General features: G+C 36.5%; 1 protein-coding gene across 3 annotated transcripts in view; it reads right to left on the reverse strand.

Moving 5' to 3' along the window:
• LOC148876434 (uncharacterized) overlaps positions 1-23,235 on the reverse strand; it is an 83,391-nt gene that overhangs the window by 35,796 nt on the left and 24,360 nt on the right. For 2 of the 3 annotated variants that reach the window (XM_088966823.1, XM_088966825.1), the window contains exons 10-13: positions 13,807-13,903; positions 7,432-7,483; positions 288-389; positions 50-196 (exon numbers count right to left, since the gene is read on the reverse strand). In XM_088966823.1, coding sequence (XP_088822949.1) covers positions 50-196; positions 288-389; positions 7,432-7,483; positions 13,807-13,903 — 398 coding nt within the window. The remainder of the gene's footprint in view (positions 1-49; positions 197-287; positions 390-7,431; positions 7,484-13,806; positions 13,904-23,235) is intronic. The other variant, XM_088966824.1, reaches the window with a different exon arrangement.

A 23,235-nucleotide genomic window follows, 5' to 3' on the forward strand; every position in this document is an offset into this window, starting at 1 on the left:
TCTTTATTCCTTCATACAAAAATATCGCATGAAGTAACATTTATATTACCGCGGAATAAAGCCTTTTGTATATATTATCTGAATCAGAACAAAGATTGTAAGCCATAAGGTTAATGCCATCCACATAAAATGCCCTCACAGGATAGTGAAGCACCCGGCTCTCTTTATTGAAGAAGTTCAGCTCCAAATGGAAGGGCTGCAAGTACAATTAATAGCAAACCTCAGGAAAAAGAAAAGGGCAAAGCAGCAATATAACAGAATCTTAGATTTGCCATTCCCTAGGATACCTGACAAACAGGCATGTCCTTCAGAAGATAATTGGTATCTGAAATAGTGATAATAGGCAACCGAGATATTGGGGCATCTTTGGCATGACCTTCCATGAAGTGCTATAAAGAAAGTACATGAACAACAATAAGTTAACGACAACCAAAGACAAAGGAGAATAACAAACTTACAAATACTAAAGTGTCATACCACTTCAAGTTATATGGTATTTAAGCCACATGATTTTCTTGTTCTGATTAGATAACACATATGTTTACTTCAGATGCATTTTATACTTTATAGTATCAAAAACTATGGGCCTTATTGGTTCTTCAACCTAACAGTGCTAATCAGCTAGTTGAAATTGGCAAGGAATGTTGGTGGTAACAGAGAAAAGATTTATTGAAGAGAGATTCTCTTTGCCGTTTTTTTTGGGGGTTCAAAAGTAGAACAGAAAGTTATTGACAAAATGGTCTTCCCCACCATAATACTATGCCAATATTAGTTTTCCTGTTCCCCACCTCTAGCATTTGATTTAAAGTCTCAAGCAGTTTGAAGGATTGGATATGATAAAACTTGGTAAAGGATTTCAGAATGTTATTGAATTGTCAATTGCAATCAGCATGAAACAGAGTTTATAAGTGAAGAAAATAAGAGAAAAACTTATCTGAATTCAAGAGAAATCAAGGCAGAATAGAGAAAAGATGAAGAGAGAAAGAGAAAAGAAAATAGGGTTTGTACAGAAGGAGATCGGTTTCCTAATCTCTCCATTCTGCTGCCCTTGTTTTATTAAGAACATAAAATAATTTGAAATTACAATTTTACCCCTACTTAATAACATAAAAGGTGTAACACCTATTCTGCCCTGATGTATATAATTTCTAACACTGCCCCTCAAGCTGGAGCATAAATGTCATATTGCCCCGTCTTGTTAGAGATATAATCCATCCTTGTACGAGTTATAGCTTTGGTATAGAGATTAGCTAACTATTCTTCAAACCGTACAAATGGAGTAACAATGTCCCCCTCCCCACTTGTGGCCTTTTCTCCTCACAAAATGACAATGCACCTCTATATGCTTGGTTCTTCATGAAATACTAGATTTGAAGCTATATTGGCCTACTCCCTGATCGCCACATATAATCTGATAGACTTAGGGATGACCACTCCAATCTCTTGAAGCAAGTGTTTCAACCAAAGTAGTTCACAAATGGTGTGGGCCATAGCCCTATACTCAACTTTTGCATGGCTTCTTGTAACTACACTTCGCTTCTTAATTTCTAGATGAAAAGATTTCCTCCAAGAAAAGTACAATAACTCAATAGATTTCATATCTATCATGGTCACAGCCCAATCAGCATTGGATTATTCCTCTAAATATTTGGATATGTTTCCTTTGTTCATCTTTTTGACCATCAGTGAAATAAGCTTGAACCCTATGCAGTTAAGTGTGTTTCTTGAGATATTCCAAAACTCAAAAAGGGTATAAATGCTACAGTCCATCTCTTTGTCGTCATTTTATTAGTGCAGATGTAACTTTTCATGAATCCACTCCATATTTCCCTACCAGTAATAATAATTCTCAATCTTCTACTGGTGATATTCCTCTTCCTATTCCTCTTTGTAATTCTTCTCCATAGGTTTCTTAGTTTGCTTATCCCAAGCCGCCTTCAATAGGTTTACGTGAAGAGGCCTCTGGCTCAAACCTTCCTTGCCATCTTTAAGTCTGGTGATCATATCCTATAATATCCGTTACTACAGAGCCCTCCATTACTAAGCCACCTTTGGATCTGGATCTTCCCATTCCTCTCCTGAAGGATAAACATTCATGTACTTCACACCCTATTAGCCATTTTTCTCTTGTAAGTTCGTCTCCCTTAGCCTATGCATTTGTTACCTCTCTTTGTACTATTTCTGTACCTAAGTCCTTACAGAAAGCCTTATCTAATCCAAGGTGCAGAATAGCTATGGAAGAAACGTTTGCACTACATCAAAATGGTACTTGGGACTTAGATCCTCTTCCTTTTGGTAAGAAGCTTGTTAGATGTTGGTGTGTGTATACAATGAAATTCCAACCTAATGGTACAGTTGAAAGGCTTAAAGCTCAACTGGTTGCAAAGGGATTTAGTCAAACACATGGTGTTGATTTTGATGAACCCTTCTCCCCAGTTGCTAAGATATAAGCTTTTATTAATTATTAATTTTTATTAATATATTTTCATGGATTCCAAATAAAAACACTTTTCTAGTTTGTAAATATCTTTTCTTGTGCCTTGACCTTAAGCCAGTTTGGACTCTTGTACATAAGTAGTATGGGTTCATGGATAGACAAAACTTCAATAACAAACACAATTTGAAGTGTCATAACTGCTTAATTTGTCTTATTGGCTTTTTATGGCTATTTTGTGGGATTTCTTGTTACTGTTGATGGCATTTTGGCCAAAAACTTGTGTCTGAATCACCCATTTCTTACAAAACCTTACCAAATAGGAGTGCAAATTGGACCGGATTAGCTTGGATTCAATTTGGAAAAGATGGGTTGAGTTGAAAGTTAGGTTAGTGACATAGATGAAAAATGTGAATTTGAGTTTATTTTGAACTAGGTTTCATTGAAGCCTCAAGTGATCCAGTCTAACTTGAAAAAGATTTGACTTTGTATGTTTGTAGTATGTAAGTATATATACATAACTTTGTCTCCATATGTATATTAATGCTTGTTATTTGTTAAACAACATAAAAAAGCTTTGATACCATGTCAACCAAAATAAAATAAAATATAATAGCAACTCAAAAAAAGAAGAAATAGAGAAACACCAAGGTTTAACATGGTTCAGCTTGGTAGCTTACATCCACGGGAGGAGAAGAAACATATCTACCATGAGAACAAGAGATACAACTCTCTCTCTCTCTCTCTCTCTCTCTCTCTCTCTCTCTCTCTCTCTCTCTCTCTCTTACACACACTTTTACTCTCCTCTTAACTCACTCTTCCTCACTCCCTAATCTCACATAACCACTTGCTTAAATAAGCAAAAGACCGAAATACATTAGAATTACACATAAGCCCCTTTTTCTAACATAAATACATATAGGTCCATAACTTATCAATATTACAAATACAACCAAATACAATATATCTCTCAACAATGATAAAGCCAGTTAACCTTAATTGGCAAGTGCCAAGTCTAAAAGAACTAAAAACATTCTTAAAGAAGTTAAAAAGAAGTCAAGAAATTACACTTACCTAAATTAATTTAAAATCATTTGAATTGATTCCATTTAATACTTCCATTTTTATCAATTAATTTTAAATATTACTACTTACTTTTCTTATAGTTATTTTTCTTCAATAAATAATTACAATTTTTTATTAATTAATTTTAAAATTATTAAATTAATTATTTTGAATAATTGAAAAGAATTTAAACTCACCCAACTTAAAGTTAACTACAATTATTATAATATTGGTTATAATATAAAATTATTAAGTGAGTTTTTTAATTAGGGTGATCATTTCTAGTCCAACCTAGACCATGAATTTTTGGACCAGGCCTAGGCCTAACACTTCAAGCCCATCCTCGAAAATCACACATAAATATACTATATAGTATTTTATATTTACTAGTAAGTGCACATGTGCTTTGCACATGGCAATTTTAGACGACTGATGATGATGATGATGATGATATGTTTCCAAAATTTTCAACAATTTTTTATATGTCTGTGTATAAAAATAATTCTTATTTATCACACTTATTTTTATTTAATATAATAAATATATGATATTAGAGATGTGCCCAAATGACTTGTACAAAATTATTCTTTTTTGTGTTTTTTTAATTTTTATTATTTAATTATGACATCAAGGGTTAACAATAACATATTTGACCTAAAAGGTTGTACCATTGACCTACCACCAAATGGCAAAACCATTTAACTTTTGGGTCACACTTATCTTTATTTAATATGATTAATATAAAATATTAGTGAGTTTTTGTTTTGTTTTATTTTTTTATTTTTATTTTTTTTTTATATTTTATAATTTAATTCTGACTTCATGAGTTAACCCATTTGACTTGGATGGTTGAATTACTTACCCATCACCAGGATGGAAGAATGGTATCATTTTTGGGTTGGTTGTAAACATGGGCTTTTATATTGTTAAAAGTATTGGATATAGATCTAATTGAAAAAATTTATTTCAAGAAAAAAATGATAGAATTTATTAGTGAGAAAAGAATAGATCAACTATAGGATTTAATGAAAGAGAATGAGAATTAATACCTTATATATAAGACTTAATGAGAGGTAATTGAATGAGGTAAAAAGTAGTTTAAATTACATTTTTTGCCCTCACAATTAAAGAGGGGCCCAATAAAAACATAAGGGCATTTTAGTCAAGAATATTATTCAATGAAAGATGATGGGAGTTAATATCTTAAATATAATACTTAATGAGAGGGAATTAAATAAGGTGAAAAATAGTAGTTCAAATTACATTTTCTGCCCTCACAATTAAAGAGGGACCAAATTCAAAAATAAGCGTATTTTGGTCAAACAAAAGTTCCAATTCTCATTGATACTTTTAATAGTACTATAGATATAAATTATAACATAAATTTTATACATATAGTGTATGTTATATAATATACATTATATTCATTAAATATAATGTATTTAAGAACATAGGCCCAAAGCAGCCTAGGCTTGGGGTCCATATTAGGGAATAGCCCCTATCATAGGTGCCAACCCCAACTCAGGCCTTGATGGCCCCTATTTTAATATAATTATTTTATGGGTCGTTTACATAGAGCCCCTTGAATTAATTTAATATAATGTATTTACGGACCCCTATTTTAATATAAGTATGTAGGGGTGGCAATTTTTCACCCAACCTGCCTATTAACTTGGTGGGTTGTGTGATCAACCCATCACCCAACCCACCCATTTAAATGGGTTGGGTTGGGTTGGGTTGTGGATAACCATTGGGTTAACCATTACAGACATAAATATTAATTCCTTATCCTTTCTTTTAATTTTCTTCATTTGAACTAAATAATTTATAATTAATGCATTAATTTTCTATTAATTATTGACTAAATTTAGTTTTGTCTTGAATCAACACACTTCACCCAACATAAATCCAAATCAATTTGACCCGAGTCTAGACCATTTTAATGTGGTCTGACCCGATCTAGCATATACCGATCCGGGTTGACCTGAATCCAAAATAGACCCCAGGCGGGATGGTTCGATATCCGTGTGCTTTGCCCGATCTAGACCGTCCACTTAGACCAATATCCACACAACCTGACCCGAATCCGGATCGACCCGATTTGGGCTAGTCAGTTCGGTCCCAAACCCATACACAAACCCGATATTGGCCTGTCCAAGTCAATCCACCATTGACTGAACCGGTCCGGTCCGGTCCGACCGGACTTATCCAGATCTAAACAATTCAACCACACTTGATGTGATTAGCTCAAAGATAATCCAATTAGATAGTTCATGTTGATCTGACCGGTTTGAACCTAAGTGGTTCGGTCAAACCCGAAATCCTAACATAGTCAAATGGCTTTGCCGCTTGTGTAAAAATAACATGCATGTAATATGATTTGAACCTTCACCACTTGTGTAAATAGTAACTACTATTTTTTGATGAATGATAATAAATTTCTTAGTTTAGAAGTTGTTTTAGAGTGAATTTATACATCACAGGGAGAGGCACGAGCTGCAGCCCCTCCTCGAATCTTACAAGTAAACTAGGAAAGAAAAACAGGAATCACAGCTGAGCCCAAAACAATTCTTCCCTATTTACCCCTTGCTTGGCTAACACATTTGACAACGTATTTGCTAATCTCCCCACCCACTGTACAGTGACCAACATATTCCTTGTCAACCAACTGAATTTCTTCATTTCATTCTTGTAACGCCACATAGCTTCTTCAGGATTTTTCAACCAACCCACCACCTTCAGGATTTTTCAACCAACCCACCACCACTTTGGAATCCCCCTCGATCATTAGGTGTTGTACCCCCAGCTGGTTACAAATTGCACCCCTTGTACAGCAGCTAATAGCTCTACCCTTGTAAATGGTAACTACTATTACCACCAAGCTATGACCAACTTATTTGTTAAGAGAGTTAGTTTGTTTTTTAAGTCCATAAATATAATATAAATGGGTTTGGGCGGGTTGGGTTGAAACCAACCCATTTAATTTTATATACCTGGGTCATTAATGGGTTGGCGGGTTAGATGGGTTGGGTTGAAGCTCGACCCAAATCGCCCAATTGCCACCGCTATAAGTATGCACATTATTAAGACATTCCCCCATAGTTTCCAACCATTTTACTTGTTACTGTTATTTGAAGACAGAAGTAGAAGATGATATTTTAATGTCCACATGACCAAATTTAATCAAAAGAAACTAAAAACCAAAATGTTGATTTTACCCCCTAGGTTTTGTTTCTATAAGGTTGATATGAGAGAGGGTAGGGGTATTTTCAAAATAAAAAACCCTAGGCCTATGTCCTTTCACATTTTATACTCATTTTAAGAGGGCAAGTAGCCATTCCCAAATGAAAATAGAAACAGTTCCTTATAGAAAAAGGTCAATTAATTATAGTTTGTTCAACTTGTAGGGGTGTTTCAGAAATATGCAAATAGAAAGGTAGGTTTTAGTTAATACTAAATACGTTAAACCACATTGGGTGTTTAAGAAAATGACCCCTATTTTATTAACTAAATTTTGTTAGTTAACAAAGGTGGTGTACAATTGATATAACTGGTGTATTCTACGAGACCATTACCAAGCCAATCAATTTAACTGTTATTTATATTTTTGTATCAAAAGAATGAGAATGTCAACAACACTCACAAAGAGGACATCATCATGACTTTTTTTATGTCAAGAATGAGAAAGAGAGCTATGCATGGGAGAACAAAACATCTGAAGACAGTTCTGTAGGGTACTGATGTTGATACTGTTTAATAGGTTTACTCAATATTTTTAGAGAAAAAAAGGAAAACCAAAAAAAAACAAAACACAAAAAAGAACACTGAAAGCATGAACAATGTTGTTTTAGTACATATAGAACAGATGGGCAGTTGAGCTACTAAAACAAAAACCACATTTGAGAAGGATAGCACTTGAATAAAGAACATACACTTTGAAGAAATGCCTTCCGTGCGATATCTGATATATTAAGCTGACTGTAACTGGTATAAAGAATACACTATCACCATGCTTAATAAGAGAATTATATATAATTAATGGTAAAAAATTTCATCCAAATAAAAAATCATGAGGAAAACATAGTATGGTGAACAAAGACAGACAAACAGAAATCCACAATTTGCCCTACACTTTATAACTGAAATGAACCATAACATGATATGAACTTTCAGGGTACAGAATTTTTTCCAATTAGCAACAGATCAAAATATACATATATGTGTAAAAGCTGGTAGGCACACTATACTTGCTTCAAGGTTAGGGAAACCAACCATTCGAGTCACTGATTGCAACAAAGCATAGAAATGATAGAAGATAGAACCTTATCCCTTCCTGAAGCTATCCAATATCAAGGTCCAATCAGCCATCTTAATGTCAGTCATATAGTCCCAAAATCATCAAAAGAGAATAGTTTCGTAATTGACAGTCAAACAATTGAATTTCAAGTTACAGAGTATTGCCTAAGGTTAAAGTCAGCCTATTGAGAGGTTTATATTGAGGTTCTATTATTAATATCCTTTAAAGATTTTAATGGCTCTTGAGAATTTATCAAATCACAATCAAGCCAAATGGGGATAAGAGAATTTTTGAGAGATCTATCTTTCTAACCATGGAAATCATTGGGTACTAACAACATCAACTTCCAACTAAGACTATTAGTTCTAACACTCTGATCGTGCTTCAAGTGGAGGTACTTTTCCAGTTGGCCACTCAGCACCTGTCCAAGTGTTGTTCATAGGTACCATTTATTTGACATCTTATTTGCAAATGTTCTGAAGAACTGGTTAAAAATGTATCCATCATGTTAGGTCCCGATGTGATCTCTTCCAAAATAACATTAATTGGAGGCTTCAGACAAAATCTTAGTCAGAAGATCATAGAATGAAGTTGGGTCATAGTAATTTTTGAAATGATCCTGGCTATGAAAATGTATGTGGTATAGGAAAATGGGATACCTCACACAGATACTTGATCCCACAAATGCATTTTGAAAAGTAGGAGTTTAAGAACTTTATTATTATGTATTGTTTTCTTCACTTCATGCAACCTAAGATTAGTAAAGGATTATTGTTTTGAGACTGCTAAACAAATATGGAGACTACTGCTGAAACCTATTGTCAACATAAAAACATAGAAAGGGTCCCATCTCCATCTTTACTTCACAACTGTGCCAAAGGGATATGAGGCTATCCAAGTTTTACATGATTCTTTACAGAGTAGGAAGAGATGGATCAATACCAGTTGGTGAGTTTGGGTACCAAAGACACAGATGAGAAGAATTGGAAACTAATGGAACAAAATAGAATATTAGAAATTCTATTTGAGGTAAATCCTGAGTACAAACTTCAAAATTTTAGATCCTTAATACAGATGAGCTTCCTTCATCAAGTCTACTCCATTATTACAAATGAGGATAGTAGTTAAGTTTTTGTGTAGCATGTATATTGCATTGACAAAGACAGACTTAAATATGACAATGCAACAAGGGTGTGTCCCATAGGAATTCAGGTGGGGGTTTGAGACATGGAAAGTGAAGGACAAAACATTGGCCTATAGGGAAAGTGGCTTTGGAGATTTCCAATTGATATTGACAGAAAAACAAGTAACATGCAGCACTTCAAGTGTACATCAATAAGCACAAAAATACCAAGCTGTAAACCAAAAAATAAGTTGGATTTTTAGGGATTTCAGACTTGAACCTAAAGTAGAATTCCTCCTAAAATAGTCCTGCTACAGTAACAATGGCATCAAGCTGGCCTCTCGCACAAACATGCAGCGATAGAGGGATTGGAAGGTGCCAAAATAGGTTGACTCCTCAAAACCCAAGCTCCCATTACTTGAAAACCCTAGTCGGGGCTCAGCTACAGCTCAAACAAGAGAGAAAGAACCAAAAAAAATCCGTCCCCCCCAAATCTTTCCCATTTATGTGTTTTTGGGTGTCTATGTTTTGTTCATCTTCCCCCCCGTCAATGTTCAAACCTTTCAGCTCAATTTGTCATGTGTACCTTTGTTGGATATAGTCCTAACCATAAGGGATTTCTTTGTTACGATCCCTTTGCACGTCATATTTGTATTTCTCTGAATGTGATTTTTCTTGAGCATATCTCTTTTCTCAGGAGTTGCCAAGTTATCAGCACCATCTACTTCTGTTTTGTATGACTTTGACTCACAGGATGTTCCATCATCAACTGCTAAGAAAGATCTTGTCTTCTCTCGCAGGCAAGTTTGTGGTCCAATACCTACGTCTATGACCCCTCTTCTTCCCGGTCCAGATCCTTTGCTCGTCTTACATAACCATGTAAGTGACATTCCTATTTCAGACCCCTCGGATGTTTCTCTAGTTCCTTTATGTCGTTCTACCCGTATATCTAGACAACCTGACCGCTATGGTTTTCCTTTAGACCATAGCTCCTTTTCTGTTGTCTTGTCTTCCACATCTATTCCCTGATCATACCAACAGGCCATTAGCAATCCTCAATGGAGAGATGCCATGGATGCAGAGATTCAAGTTTTGCACGAGAATGGCACTTGGGATCTAGTTCCTACACCTTCAAATGGATCTGTTATTGGAAGCAAATGGGTCTACTCCATCAAGTTGAAATCTGATGGGTCTCTAGACCGCTATGAAGATCGGCTTGTGGCTCAGGGCTATATACAGGAGTATGGCATCAATTGTGAGGAGACATTTTCCCCAATATCCAAGATCACTACAGTCCATGTTCTCTTAGCCCTCTCTACTGCAAAATCTTGGAATATCTTTCAACTAGATGTGAAAAATGCCTTTCTTCATGGACACCTAAAAGAGACTATTTATATGAAGCCTCCTCTAGGGTACTGTAGTGATTCCTCCCTCATCTGTCGATTGAAGAAATCTCTCTATGGGCTAAAGCAAGCTCCTCGAGTTTGAAAAATTCTGAGATGTTGTGCAAGCCGAGTATAACCAAAGTGCTTTTGATTACTCTCTCTGTGTGGAAAAGACCCCAAGGTCTTACGATTCTCCTCCTATATATGGATGACATGTTGTTGACTGGAGATGATATTGAAGGAATTCAGGAGCTCAAGTCTCTTCTTCACAACTCCTTTCACATGAAGGATTTAGGCCCTCTACCTATTTCTTGGGACTTGATGTTCAAAGGAGTTCCCGGGGATACTTCATTTGCCAACACAAGTATGCCTCTGATCTTGTCCAGTTGGTCGGTATTACTGACGACAAACGGGCAGACACTCCCTTAGAGATGAATGTCAAATTGTCCAAGTCAGACGATCCCTTGCTTCCTGATGCCCCCCTCTATAGGCAACTTGTGGGATCTCTCATCTATTTCACCATGACTCATCCTGACATCTCGCATGCAGTTCAGGTTGTCAGACAATTTGTCTCTATCCCACGTCAACTCCACTTGACTGCAATACATTGGATCATCCGTTACGTTCAGGGCACTTCATCACAGGGTCCCTTCTTCTCTTCATCTTCCTCTATACATCTAAGGGCCTATGCTGATGCAGATCGGGTTGGATGCCCCGACACACATCGTTCCACTACTAGGTGGTGTGTCTTCATGGATGACTCTGTAATCTCAAGGAAATGCAAGAAACAACAGATTGTTTCCAAGTCCTCTACAGAAGCAAAGAATAGGGCAATGTCATCTATTTGTAGCGAAGTTGTTTGGCTTCAATCTTTATTTCAAGAATTGGGTCACACCTCTCCTACACCCAAACGTCTGTATGCAGACAACACATGCTATTAAGATTGCCTCTAATCCTGTCTTTCATCAAAGGACGAAAAATATTGAAGTGGACTGTCACTTTATTTGTGACCTACTTCGTGGGGGCTCTATCTCTCTCCCTCATATTGCCTCCAATATGCAAGTTGCAGACATCTTTATGAAGGCCATGACGAGATCCAGACACTTATTCCTTGTAAGCAAACCGTTGCTCATGCCTTTGCATCAGATTGAGGGGGAGTGTGAAGAGTCTCACTAATGTACCATATTAGTGTAGTCCTTGCTGTATTGTATCTTGTATTTTCTTGTTATTTTCTCTTTAGCCCTTCAAGGGCCTTTTCTGTAAATATTATTATTTTACTAATCTTTATGTTGAGGCTCTTGGGGTTGGGCTGAACTATTCAATTCTTTAACCCGAGAAATCTGTCTTCTTCTCTCTTGTATAAACCTACTTGGTTGACATCTTTTCTTTTGCAAGGTATCCAGTGTGCTTAATTTCCCGAGAGAGGCTTCCGAACAGAGGTTAGGTCTTTTCTATTCTTTTACCTTGTACATTACTTATTGTGTTACAAGGACAGAAGTGTCATTTTACATATTTTAATATAAATAGCCTCTTCTTGGTGTGGATGACACATTAGACACACCCCAAATCTGCTGTGTTCATTCTTGTACAAACTGCACTAACAAAAAAATAGATGCATATTCATGGAAGAGTATGGGGAAAGAGAAAGCCAAGAAAGTTAAGAGCAATATCATCCCAGAGGAAGTTTTTGATATAAAAAGTTAATTGAGTGCATGCTCTTCCAGAGGAAAAAGTAATAGTACAGAAGGATCATTCCCAACAGAGCATCTAAGGATCATTATTGAGGTGACTGCTTGATAGAGATAGAATGGAACAGAAATAGGGATAGGTCCAATTGATCATTCGAGGCAATACTACTTAAATAGGCAAGATATCCGCTGCAATTCCAAAGTGCCCTCATTCCACTTGGATCCTACATTTACCAACTGGGTAGCTGATAGTCTTGAGAGTGAGAGAATTTCAAGAAATGATCTTTATAGGGGGATCTCACTACCAGGTTGAGAGCTATTGAGAATATGCAATATGATGAAAGGGTTTTTTTTGGGTACTTTTTTATTTCCTCTTTGTTTTAGGTGCTCAAGTAAGGGCAAACTTGTACTTTCAGCAACATTATAAATTTTTAGTCTCTGGTGTGAACAGTAACTCGAGACACACCTTCGTAACATTTCTTCTTCTCTTCTTCTCCCTTCTTCTCCTCCTTTCTCTTCTTCTTCCTTTGTTTTTAGGCATCACCTTAAACAACATGGTATCAAAGCTCATTTGGATTCAGGGTAGGTTCCTATGACTTCCTCTTAGGAGTCTTCTAATCTAATGGAAGAATGGGACATCCTCTGGTTCTAGTAATCCTTCCAATGCATATGCTAAGTCAGGTACTGCACTTGCTTGCCTCTCCACTAATAACCCATGGATTGTCGACTGTAGAGCCAGTGCCCACATGACTAGTATGTCTTCTTCTTTTTCTTCCTACACATTGACCACTGGTAAAAGTAAAGTTACAGTTGTTGATGGATCCCCAGCTCCGATCTCTGGTTTGGGTGAATTTAAGCTTTCCCACAACCTTTCCTTAAAATTTGTCCTTCATGTTCCCCAATTGCATAAAAATCTATTATCTATTAGTTCTCTTACTAAATCTCATAATTGCTTTGTGACTTTCTTTCCTATCCACTATGTTTTTCAAGACTTGAGCACGGGGAGGACGATTGAAAGTGGACTTGAAGTTGAAAGAGTCTACCATTTTTATAAAGCTTTGGAACAAGGAATGTTGTGTCAGGCTGAGTCCTCTACAAGTCAAAAATTGAGTCTTTTACGACTATGGCATTGTCGTCTTGGTCATGTTATCTTTTGGTTCTATTAAACTTTTGTTTTCAAAGTTGTTTGAGTCAGTATTAAACTTGAGTCCTGATTGTGAAGTTTGTCATTTGTCAAAACAATGTAGAATCACATATTTTGCAAGTAATAGATCTGAGGATCAACTTGCTGATTGCTTTACTAAAGGAGTTCACAAGCCAAAAGTTCGATAATAACCTAGGCAAGCTAATCATGATAGATATCTATACTTATCTTGAGGGGGAGCGTTGAGAATATGCAATATGATGAAAGGGTTTTTTTTGGGTACTTTTTTATTTCCTCTTTGTTTTAGGTGCTCAAGTAAGGGCAAACTTGTACTTTCAGCAACATTATAAATTTTGAGTCTCTGGTGTGAACAGTAACTCGAGACACACCTTCGTAACATTTCTTCTTCTTCTCTTCTTCTCCTCCTTTCTCTTCTTCTTCCTTTGTTTTTAGGCTTCACCTTAAACAACTAGAGCATTTACTGTATACATCGTATAGAAAACCCTCATTGCTCAATGAACAGCTTTGCTATCCTTTTTTTGTTGAGCCTTGAGGCTTTGTACATTTTCTTTTCTTAGACATTCATACAAATAGATACGTTTACCGCCTTCAACAAAAGAAAAAAAAAAAAAAGAAACAACGGAAATGGAAAATATAAGTCCTAACCTACCCCTTCAACTGATGTTCCTGCAATTGCATTTGAAGCTGATGGTCAGCTAAAATTCCAGATGAACCTAAATACGAAAGCTTTTCCTTCAAAACAGAAGCTGCAAAGAATATCCAGCAATTAATATATTCAGTAAAAGATTATCATGTGCCAAGCATTAGAAGAACTACTAATAGGACATCAAGAATAATTTTGGGAAATGAAAAAGTTATATAACCCTTATTTAGTCAACAAGATAGGTAGAAAAAGAAACTTGTAAAAAAAAGAATCCAGTTTTCTCCCAATTTCTCAACCAATGGCAATTTTGTAATTTTTTTTCGAGTTTTGGATTCTTGTATTGTTGAGTTTTTAAATTTGTTTTTTTCTTCAAGAAGTTAAAGTATTGAATTGTATTAATATGCCAAAAATAGAATTTATAAAAGCCCATGTACATTGACAAACTGTACATTGGGAAAACATACAAAAAGAGAAAAGCATATATAGCGTCAAACAAAAAAAGGTACAACCCCCAAAATAAGTGCTAAGATGGACTCCCTTGCTTTTTGTACACCTAAGTCCTAACCAAGAACATAGTATCCCTTGAGATTTCATTTTATTTTATCTATATATCAGTGTAATTATTCTCAAAAGTGTGATGATTTCTCTCTCCAAATTGCTTTCTAGTTTGTTGGTCTCTTAGGAATACAGCTTTTAAGTCTTCAAGAAATTTATTATTCTGAGAAAGTGAAATTATCATGTATTGTAACCATCGCATTTACTATTTATAGTAATTTCCATAGTTACTATTCATAGTAAAATCATTATTTTCTATTTTTACTAATTTCTGTTTATTTACAATAAGTTAGTTTAGTAGGACAGAAAATGTTAATGAAGGTATTTTAGGAGTTAAAGCTCTTATTTGGATGTCACTATTATTGGGTTGCCTTGGTTTTAAAGTTGTAAATTTTTTTTGTCATTTTCCTAGTTGAAGTTGGAATCTGAAAAAGGATATCTGAACCATCATGTTTTTTTTTGTGATGAATAAGAAAAATAAATAAATAAACAACATGATGGCTCAGATATCAATTTTTCAGAATCCATCTTCAACTAGGAAAATGACAAAAAAAAAAATTGTTTTTTGTTGTTTATTCTATGATGGTTCAAATATTCATGTTGCTTATTCTATGAATAGAATCATTATAATTGGAATTTAAGAGTGGAATTAGTAATGTGGAAGATTAATTAGTTTTATGATGCTTTTCTGAGTAGATGTTTTATGTTAGTTGTTAGATAGGAGGTGGGGACCACAGTAGTTATGTGAGTCCAAATTTTATTATGTTTTTTGAGTGTTATATATGCTGTTTTATGTTTTGCCGCCCTATAAGGGCATAGTTGTCTTTGTACTGTTCTATTATTTTAGTATAAATATTAAGTGAAGGGGGCGGCCAGATTATTGCTCTCTTTTCTTTCAACTTATCTTCTTCTCTTCTTCTCCTTCTCTCTTCCTTCTCTCTTCAAGAAACTACTTTCTTTCATATTTTTTAATTCAGCAGATTTCTACTTGGGCTAGGGTTTCTTGAAACATTCTCATGCAGCCCTAGATCAGCCGACTGCATGAAGTAGTAAAGGGCTGATCGATCTGCTGCTATAGATTGCCCAGTTCTTGGAGTTTGATGGATAATAGGAACACGAGGTTTGATGGATAATACCATGTTGTTCCAAATATTCCTGAAATGGTGAGTAAAAATACTCGTGGCCATTATTAGAATGAAGAATTTTAATGTATACACCAAATTGATTGCAAATAGCAACGTTAAATTTTTGGAGATAGAAAACAATTCACTCATTTCTTTCATAAGGTAAAGCCATTTCATCCTCGAATAATTGTTATCTTTCCTGGATAGAGAGAGACGAGAAAGAAGATAAGAGAGAGGAGAAAATAAGAGAGAGGAGAAGAGAAGGGAGAGAGAGAGAGAGAGAGAGAGAGAGAGAAAGATTGGGAGTCAAAAAACTTTAGCTAGCGGCGCCCAACTTATCATTTATATTAACTTAATATAAAGAATAAGAAAATGTAAGTATGCCCTTAGCAGCACTCCCTACTAACAAACAAGTAAGAAAGAAAGAAAAAAATTGGCTAACAACTTCTTAGGCTGACGGCATACTACCAACAACTGTAAAATAACAAAATTAATAACCCTCACAACACTCCCCCTCAAGTTGGGCTGAATATGTCTATCATGCCCAGCTTGTCACATAACTCATTATGCCACGAGTAATCCTTTTGTGAGGACATCAGCAAGTTATTCCTTGGAGTTGACATAAGGGATGCAAATTTCACTTTTTTCCAATTTTTCCCTTATGAAGTATTTGTCCACTTCAATGTGCTTGGTCCTCTCATGTAGGACAAGATTGCTAGAGATGTTTATGACTGCCTTATTGTCACCGTAAAGAGACATAGGATTATGAAAAGCAACTCCAAGCTCCCCTAGAAGGTTTTTTAGACAAAGAACTTCAGCCACCCCATGTGCACAGCTCTATATTCCGCTTCAACACTTAACCTTGCTATCACACTTTGTTTCTTGCTTTTCCAAGTCACTAGGTTTCCTCCCACAAATGTGCAATACCCACTTGTGGACTTTCTGTCATCCACAACACCTGTCCAATCAGCATCTGTAAAGACTTCCACCTTTAGGTGATCATGTTTACTAAATAGTAGACATGTTCTTATATACTTTTTTAAGTATCTAAGGACTCTCTCTATTGCCTCCATGTGTGGTTTCTTAGGAGAGTGCATGAATTGGCTCAGGACCCCAACTGAATAGGCAATGTCTGGACGGGTCATGGACAAATAAATCAACTTTCCCACTAACCTCAGAAACTATTTCACATATTTCAGAGGTTCACCATCACAATCGCCCAATTTATTATCAACATCCATAGGAGTATCTGCTAGCCTTGCACCTAACTTGCTTGTGTCTTGTAACAGATCAAAGGTGTACTTCATTTGAGAAATGAAGATGCCCCTTTTTGAGCGAGCAACTTCAATTCCAAGAAAATACTTTAGAGGACCTAGATCTTTTACTTCAAATTTAGATGCAAGGAATTGTTTCAACTTTTGGGTGCACTTGCTATGTTCATGTTCACAGCCATCAAAGACATAAGTTTGAGCCTAAAGCACACGTGTGTCTTCCAAGGATATGCCTTCACACAAAAGGGGTATTGTTTTGGTCCAGTTTGTGGCATTCACTTTGTTTCCAGGGATGTCACATTTGCGAAGTCTATTCCTTTCTTTGGTACTTCCTAAGGGGGAGCATTTAGAGGAGTTGTTTTCGGTGTTACCAACTATTCCTCTCCTGGTTCCTCTTAATTCTTCTATTGAGTCTCCTCTCATTAAGTCTTTTATTGGGTCTGCTTCACGTGTTCCTACTCCCCCTCCTCCTCTAGCTCATCCTCTCACATTTACTTCCCATCCCATTGTCCAAAAGTGGTACCAAAGACAAAGACTCAGGTATGAGCAAGTTGTTTCCACACCTTCAATTGAGCCTCTTGCACCTCCCATCACTACTGAGGTAATAGGTCAATCCTCCTCTACCACTTTTGATACATTCCCAAACCTTGATCTCCTTATTGCCCTTCGTAAAGGCAAACGGAAGTGTACAACCCATTGCATTTCCAAACACCTATCCTACAGCCTTCTTTCCCCCACCTATTATTCCTTTCTTGCCTTTCTTTCTACACATGTGATTCCCGGGTCTATCCTAGAAGCTTTATCCAAACCAAAATGGAGGGATGATATGATGACTGAACTAGATGTTTTGCATAAGAACAATACCTATGAAATTGTGGATTTTCCTGAGGGGAAGGAACCAGTTGGCTATAAATGGGTGTTCACAATCAAGTATCATTCAAATGGTACTATTGAGAGGTTTAAGGCCCGTTTGGTTTCTAAAGGATACACTCAAATGTATGGTATTGATTACCTGGAGACTTTTTCCCTAGTGGCCAAAATGACTTCAGTTCGATTTTGCTATCTCTGGTTGCTACTTTTGATTGGCCACTTCATCAATTTGATGTTAAAAATGCTTTCTTAAATGGAGACCTACATGAAGAGGTCTATATGTTATTACCTCTAGGGGTGTATGTAAAAGAGATATAAGGGAAAGTGTAAATTGAGAAAGTCTCTTTATGGCCTCAAACAGTCTCCTAGAGCCTGGTTTGAGAGATTTCGGGCTTCCCTTTTTACTTTTGGTTACACAAACTCAGCCTGATCATACCCTATTTGTTAAGAGGAGAAATTCCTTTGTGACCCTTCTGATTGTCTATGTTGATGATATTGTGGTTACTAGTAACACTACTCAGGAAGTGATTCATCTCAAAAGGTTTCTTAACACTGAGTTTAAGATTAAAGATTTGGGTGAACTCAGATATTTCTTGGGAATTGAAGTTTCCATGAACTGGAAAACTGAGTGCTAAACCAACATCCACTCCTATAACCCTCAATCACAAGCTTTCAACTACTGATGGTGAACTGTTGACTGATAGGGTAGTGTTCTAGAGACTGCTTGGGAAGTTGTTATTATCTTTACATGACTTGACCAGATATTTCCTATCAAGTTAGTGTCATTAGTCAGTTCATGCACTCTCCCAGAGATACACATTTAGCAGCTGTTGAGAGGGTTCTGTGTTACCTGAAAGTGACTCCAGGGAAAGGTATCTTGTTTGCTAAGAATGGACATATGAAGTTGGAAGCATACACTAATGCTGACTGGGTTGGATGTATTGATGATGGGAAATCCATTTCAAGTTATTGTGCTATAGTGGCAAAGAACATTGTGTCATTGAGAAGTAACAAGCATTCAGTAGTGGCTAGATCCTTGGCTAAAGTAGAGTACAGAGAAATTACAAATGGAATTTTAGAGCTTTTGTAGTTGAGACCACTTTTAGAAGAATTGGGCATTGATTATGAGAATCCGATGATGTTATATTGTGACAACCAAACCGCCATCAACATTGCACATAATCTCCTGTTCAGCATGATAGAACTAAGCACATAGAGGTTAACAGGCACTTTATACAGGAGATAATTGCTTCAGGAAAAGTCTTCCTGCCATTTATTGCTTCTAAAGAACAATTGGTTGATGTTTTGACAAAAGGTGTTCCTAAATGAAAGCTAATTGACTATATAAGCAAGTTGGGGATGATTGATATCTATACTCAGCTTGAGGGGGAGTGTAGAGAGACTATGCTGAATGGGCCCTAGCCCATTACTATCTTATTGTCAGTTCTTCCTTGTTGATTTGGTTCTTAATGGGCCTTTTCTCTATGGGCCATCAATTCTTTTTATGCTTCCTTTAAGTATGTTGATGAGCTGGACGCCCGCTTAAGGGCAGACTTATAATTTATTCAATCTTAGTAAGATTAATAAAAGAATAGAGAGGTGGAAGAGGAGACCATCGAACTCCTTCTTTTCTTTCTATTTTGTTATAATCTGAAATATTTTACAGTTTTTTATTGGACTGAATCACATCTCTATAGAAGTGGTACACTTTCTCTTCTCCATACGGAGTGGAATGGGAAAATCATCAATGGTACTATGTGCTTGGATCAATGGTAGCAGATGCAAGAGGTGTTGTATCATCACCAGTATTAGCTGTAGGAGGTGAAACAAGAGGCATACTGGTGTCAATGTCTAGAGAATCTGAGATCTCAATTGGAGCAATAAAGTGATGTGGGTTCTCCTGCAGGTGCATGAATAATATCTCTACGAGCATCAGAATCAACCCTCCTACACAGCCTGAAAAACTATGATGCAACATATAGTAGTTGAGACAAGGAAACAGGTGTAGTAGGTGTAGGTAACAGAGCAGGAATAGGAAGTGGAGTAAATAGGATGTTCACTCTCATAGCTTCACCCCCAAAACACTCCCCCTAGGAAGAAACGCAAGAAAAGAAAGGAGTGAACTCAAAGATGGTAACATCCATAGTGACATATCGACTCCCTCACATTGAATCATTACAACACTACCCCTTTTGTTTTGAGAAAACTTAAGGAAAAACATTTATTGGCTTTGGGATCATACTCAATACAATAAGGACCAAGGATTTGAACAAAATAGGTACACCTAAACAAGATTCAAAATATCGTTACATATCGGCCGATACGTATCATATCGAGGCCTTCTTGATACGCCCCTACAAGGGGTGTATCGGGTCAAGCCATGGTTTAGAGGGTAGCCAGGACTTAAACCGACCCCTCTAAATCGGTTTTCAAAAACAATAAATAAAACATAAAAAATCCACCGATACAGGCCAATACGCCCGGTGTATCAACCTATATTGATATTCGGAACCTTGCACCTAAACACCCACAAGGGAATATGAAAGATCTCCCCCTTAGAAAAAAGAAGACTATATGGGGTCATGAACTCAACAACATACAATGGCATCCAGTAGATCAAGAAAATAGCAATGGAAACAATATCCCGCCCAAAAACAAATAAGAACTGAAGCATAGATCATAAGACTTTGTGCTACTCAACAATATGTTTATTCTTTCTCTTGAGTCTCGGCTACACTATTTTGTTATGGTGTAAAGGTACAACTACTCTAATAAAAACCCAATGCTCCAACAAACAAGATGCTAGTTATTTTTCAAAATATTCCCTAGCATTATATGACCTAAAACTTTAATTTTCACCTGAAATTGTGTGATAACCATCTGATGATAACATTGAACCAAAGAATGCACCTCATCATGAGAATGCATCAAACAAATCCAAGAATAACGAGAATAACTATCCACAAATAGAAGAAAATAATGATAACCACCCATGGAGGGAATAGAATAAGGTCCCCACATCAGTATAAACAATAACGAAAGGTGAAGAACTTCTTTTCTACTTGGAGAAAAAGAATGTCTACAATGTTTTATTAAATGACAGCTCTCACACTCCAAACTAGACACCTTCATAGACTTAAATAGCAAGGGAAACAAGCAACACAATGAACCAAAAGAGACATGCCCTAACTAATTATACCATAATAAAATTTGACCCATAAACTTTGACTCAACAATATTGCTACTCACACGATGACCTTGATGACTAAGATGTGCATTTAGAAGGTAGATTTCATTCACCTTAGGACCACTCCCAATCGTCCTCTTTGATTCCATATCTTGGAAAACACAATGATTAGGAAAAAAAAGGTTATTAAGCAATTCAAGGACTTGGTAAAACTACTAATAGATAAAAAATTAGTATGCAACTTTGGAACATGCAAAAAAGATGGTAAAGTAATGGTATAAGGCCTTTTTTCTGCTATGCGGGTATGGAAGATTAGCAATGGAGACTATCTTTACTACAACATAGCTGGTAAGAAGAGAAAATAGTGAATACACTAGCCATTTGTTCCAAGGCTCCTAAATCTATAACCTTGGGAGGTTCCCTGTTACCTAAAGTGGAAACCTGATTGGTAGTGGCATATGTACTAATTGTATGTGCAAGGGAAATAGAATGTCCTACTCCGGAAATTCCACCATTTTGCTAGCCTCTTGATGAAGCACTAGCACTGGTTATATCTCACTAAGATAGCTCCCATATTTCTCCAACTCAGCTCTAACTCTAGTTTCCAAAATAGATTCCAATGAAAAAGTAAAATTTTGCCCTAGACACTCATCTTTCACTACAATGTTTACATTTCCCTTCTTATTTTGAGTCGGGATAGAATAAGATGAGGATGAAGCTTCCAACCAATATCCCAGGTAATGCTTGGACTACTTGCAGTGATGACAAAATATATCCTTCTTATCCTCCTTTCTATTCTTGTGATAAAAGGAAATGATAAGAGAATAGAAGTATAAATAAAGAAGAAAAGAAATGAGGAAGAGATTCAAACAAGAGAAGCTCCAAAAGGAAAGTAAAAGGAAGAAGAAGAAGAAATGAAGTCCAGGAGAGAGAAAGAGAGAGAGCACCCTTCAAGTACCTCAACACTCTAACACCTTTCTAATGAGTAGTTAGAGGATTCTGCATAAACCGGCTCAACACACCTACACTGAAAGAAATATCAGGAAGGTGATAGTAAGGTAGATCAACTTGCCAACTAGTCTCCTATACCTTCTAGTATCATTCAAACTCTCCCCTTGACCATCAATCTTCACATTGGGATCCATAGGTGTCTTAACTAGCTTAGCACGTAATCCCAGTATCATCTAATGGATCCAAACCATTCTTCCTCTTTGACAAGGAGATTCCCCACTTAGAACATGCAACTTCAATGCCCAAGAAACATTTCAACCTAGATCCTTAATTTGAAAATGTTGTTGCAAGAAGTTCTTCAATACAATACTTCCTTTGGCACCACTACCTATGAGAACTATATTATCAACATATACAGCCAAGGCAATCTTCATAGATGAGGTATTCTAGCTAAACATACTTCCTCTATGACAAGGAGATTCCCCACTTAGAACAGGCAACTTTAATGCCCAAGAAATATTTCCAAGGAACGTAGATCCTTAATTTGAAAATGTTGTTGCAAGAAATTCTTCAATTCAATAATTCCTTGTGCATCACTACCTATGAGAACTATATTATCAACATACATAGCCAAGGCAATCTTCCTAGACAAGGTATTCTAGCTAAACATAGAATGGTCAACACTACACTGCTTCGGGGCAAATACCTGCACAACACTACTAAAATAGGCAAACCAAGCCCATGGGGATTGTTTCAGTCCATAGATAGCCTTCCAAAATCTACACACATTTCCTACCTCCCCTTGAGTAACATACCCAGGAGGTTACTCCATGTACACCTCCTACAAATCACCATTTAGGAAGGCATTCTTGACATTAAGCTGAAAACGGGGCCAGTCAAAATGATTAGGGAGGTCTTAGAGTAGTCAACACCATACGTTTGTGTATAGCCTTTGTCCACCATTCAAGCTTTGAATTGAACCTCTCAATACTACCATCCCATCAATGCTTACCAGTAACCACTGCTTGTTTTCCAGGAGGCAAGGAGGTGAGGTCACAAGTATGGTTGGACTGAAGTGCATGAAATTCCTCATCCATTACATTTTCCCAATCAGGTGAGGCAATGGCTTCCTAGACAGGACACAAATTGGAAACAAAAGACAAGAGAAATAAATTTTTGTTGGACAAGAGAAAAGTGAGCCAATGAAACATATCATTAAATAGGATAATCAGTACAAGCACGATTACCCTTACAAAGAGCAATGGGAAGATCAAGGCCTGCCTGAGGAGGATTTGGCAATTATTGAGACATTAGTGGTGGGTTGAAAGCCAAAGTGGGAGACAGTCCTAATACTAGTGTAGGCACTCAATCTCATTTGCAATACAATTTGTTAATCGACGATCATAAAGGCTCATTAATAGTGGGAAGAGGAACAAAAATATCACCTGAATCAGAAGGAAGATAAACAGAAGGAGAG

Source organism: Nelumbo lutea, chromosome 1, assembly GCF_056320005.1.
Source record: "Nelumbo lutea isolate HS-2025 chromosome 1, American lotus-T2T, whole genome shotgun sequence".
NCBI lineage: Eukaryota > Viridiplantae > Streptophyta > Magnoliopsida > Proteales > Nelumbonaceae > Nelumbo > Nelumbo lutea.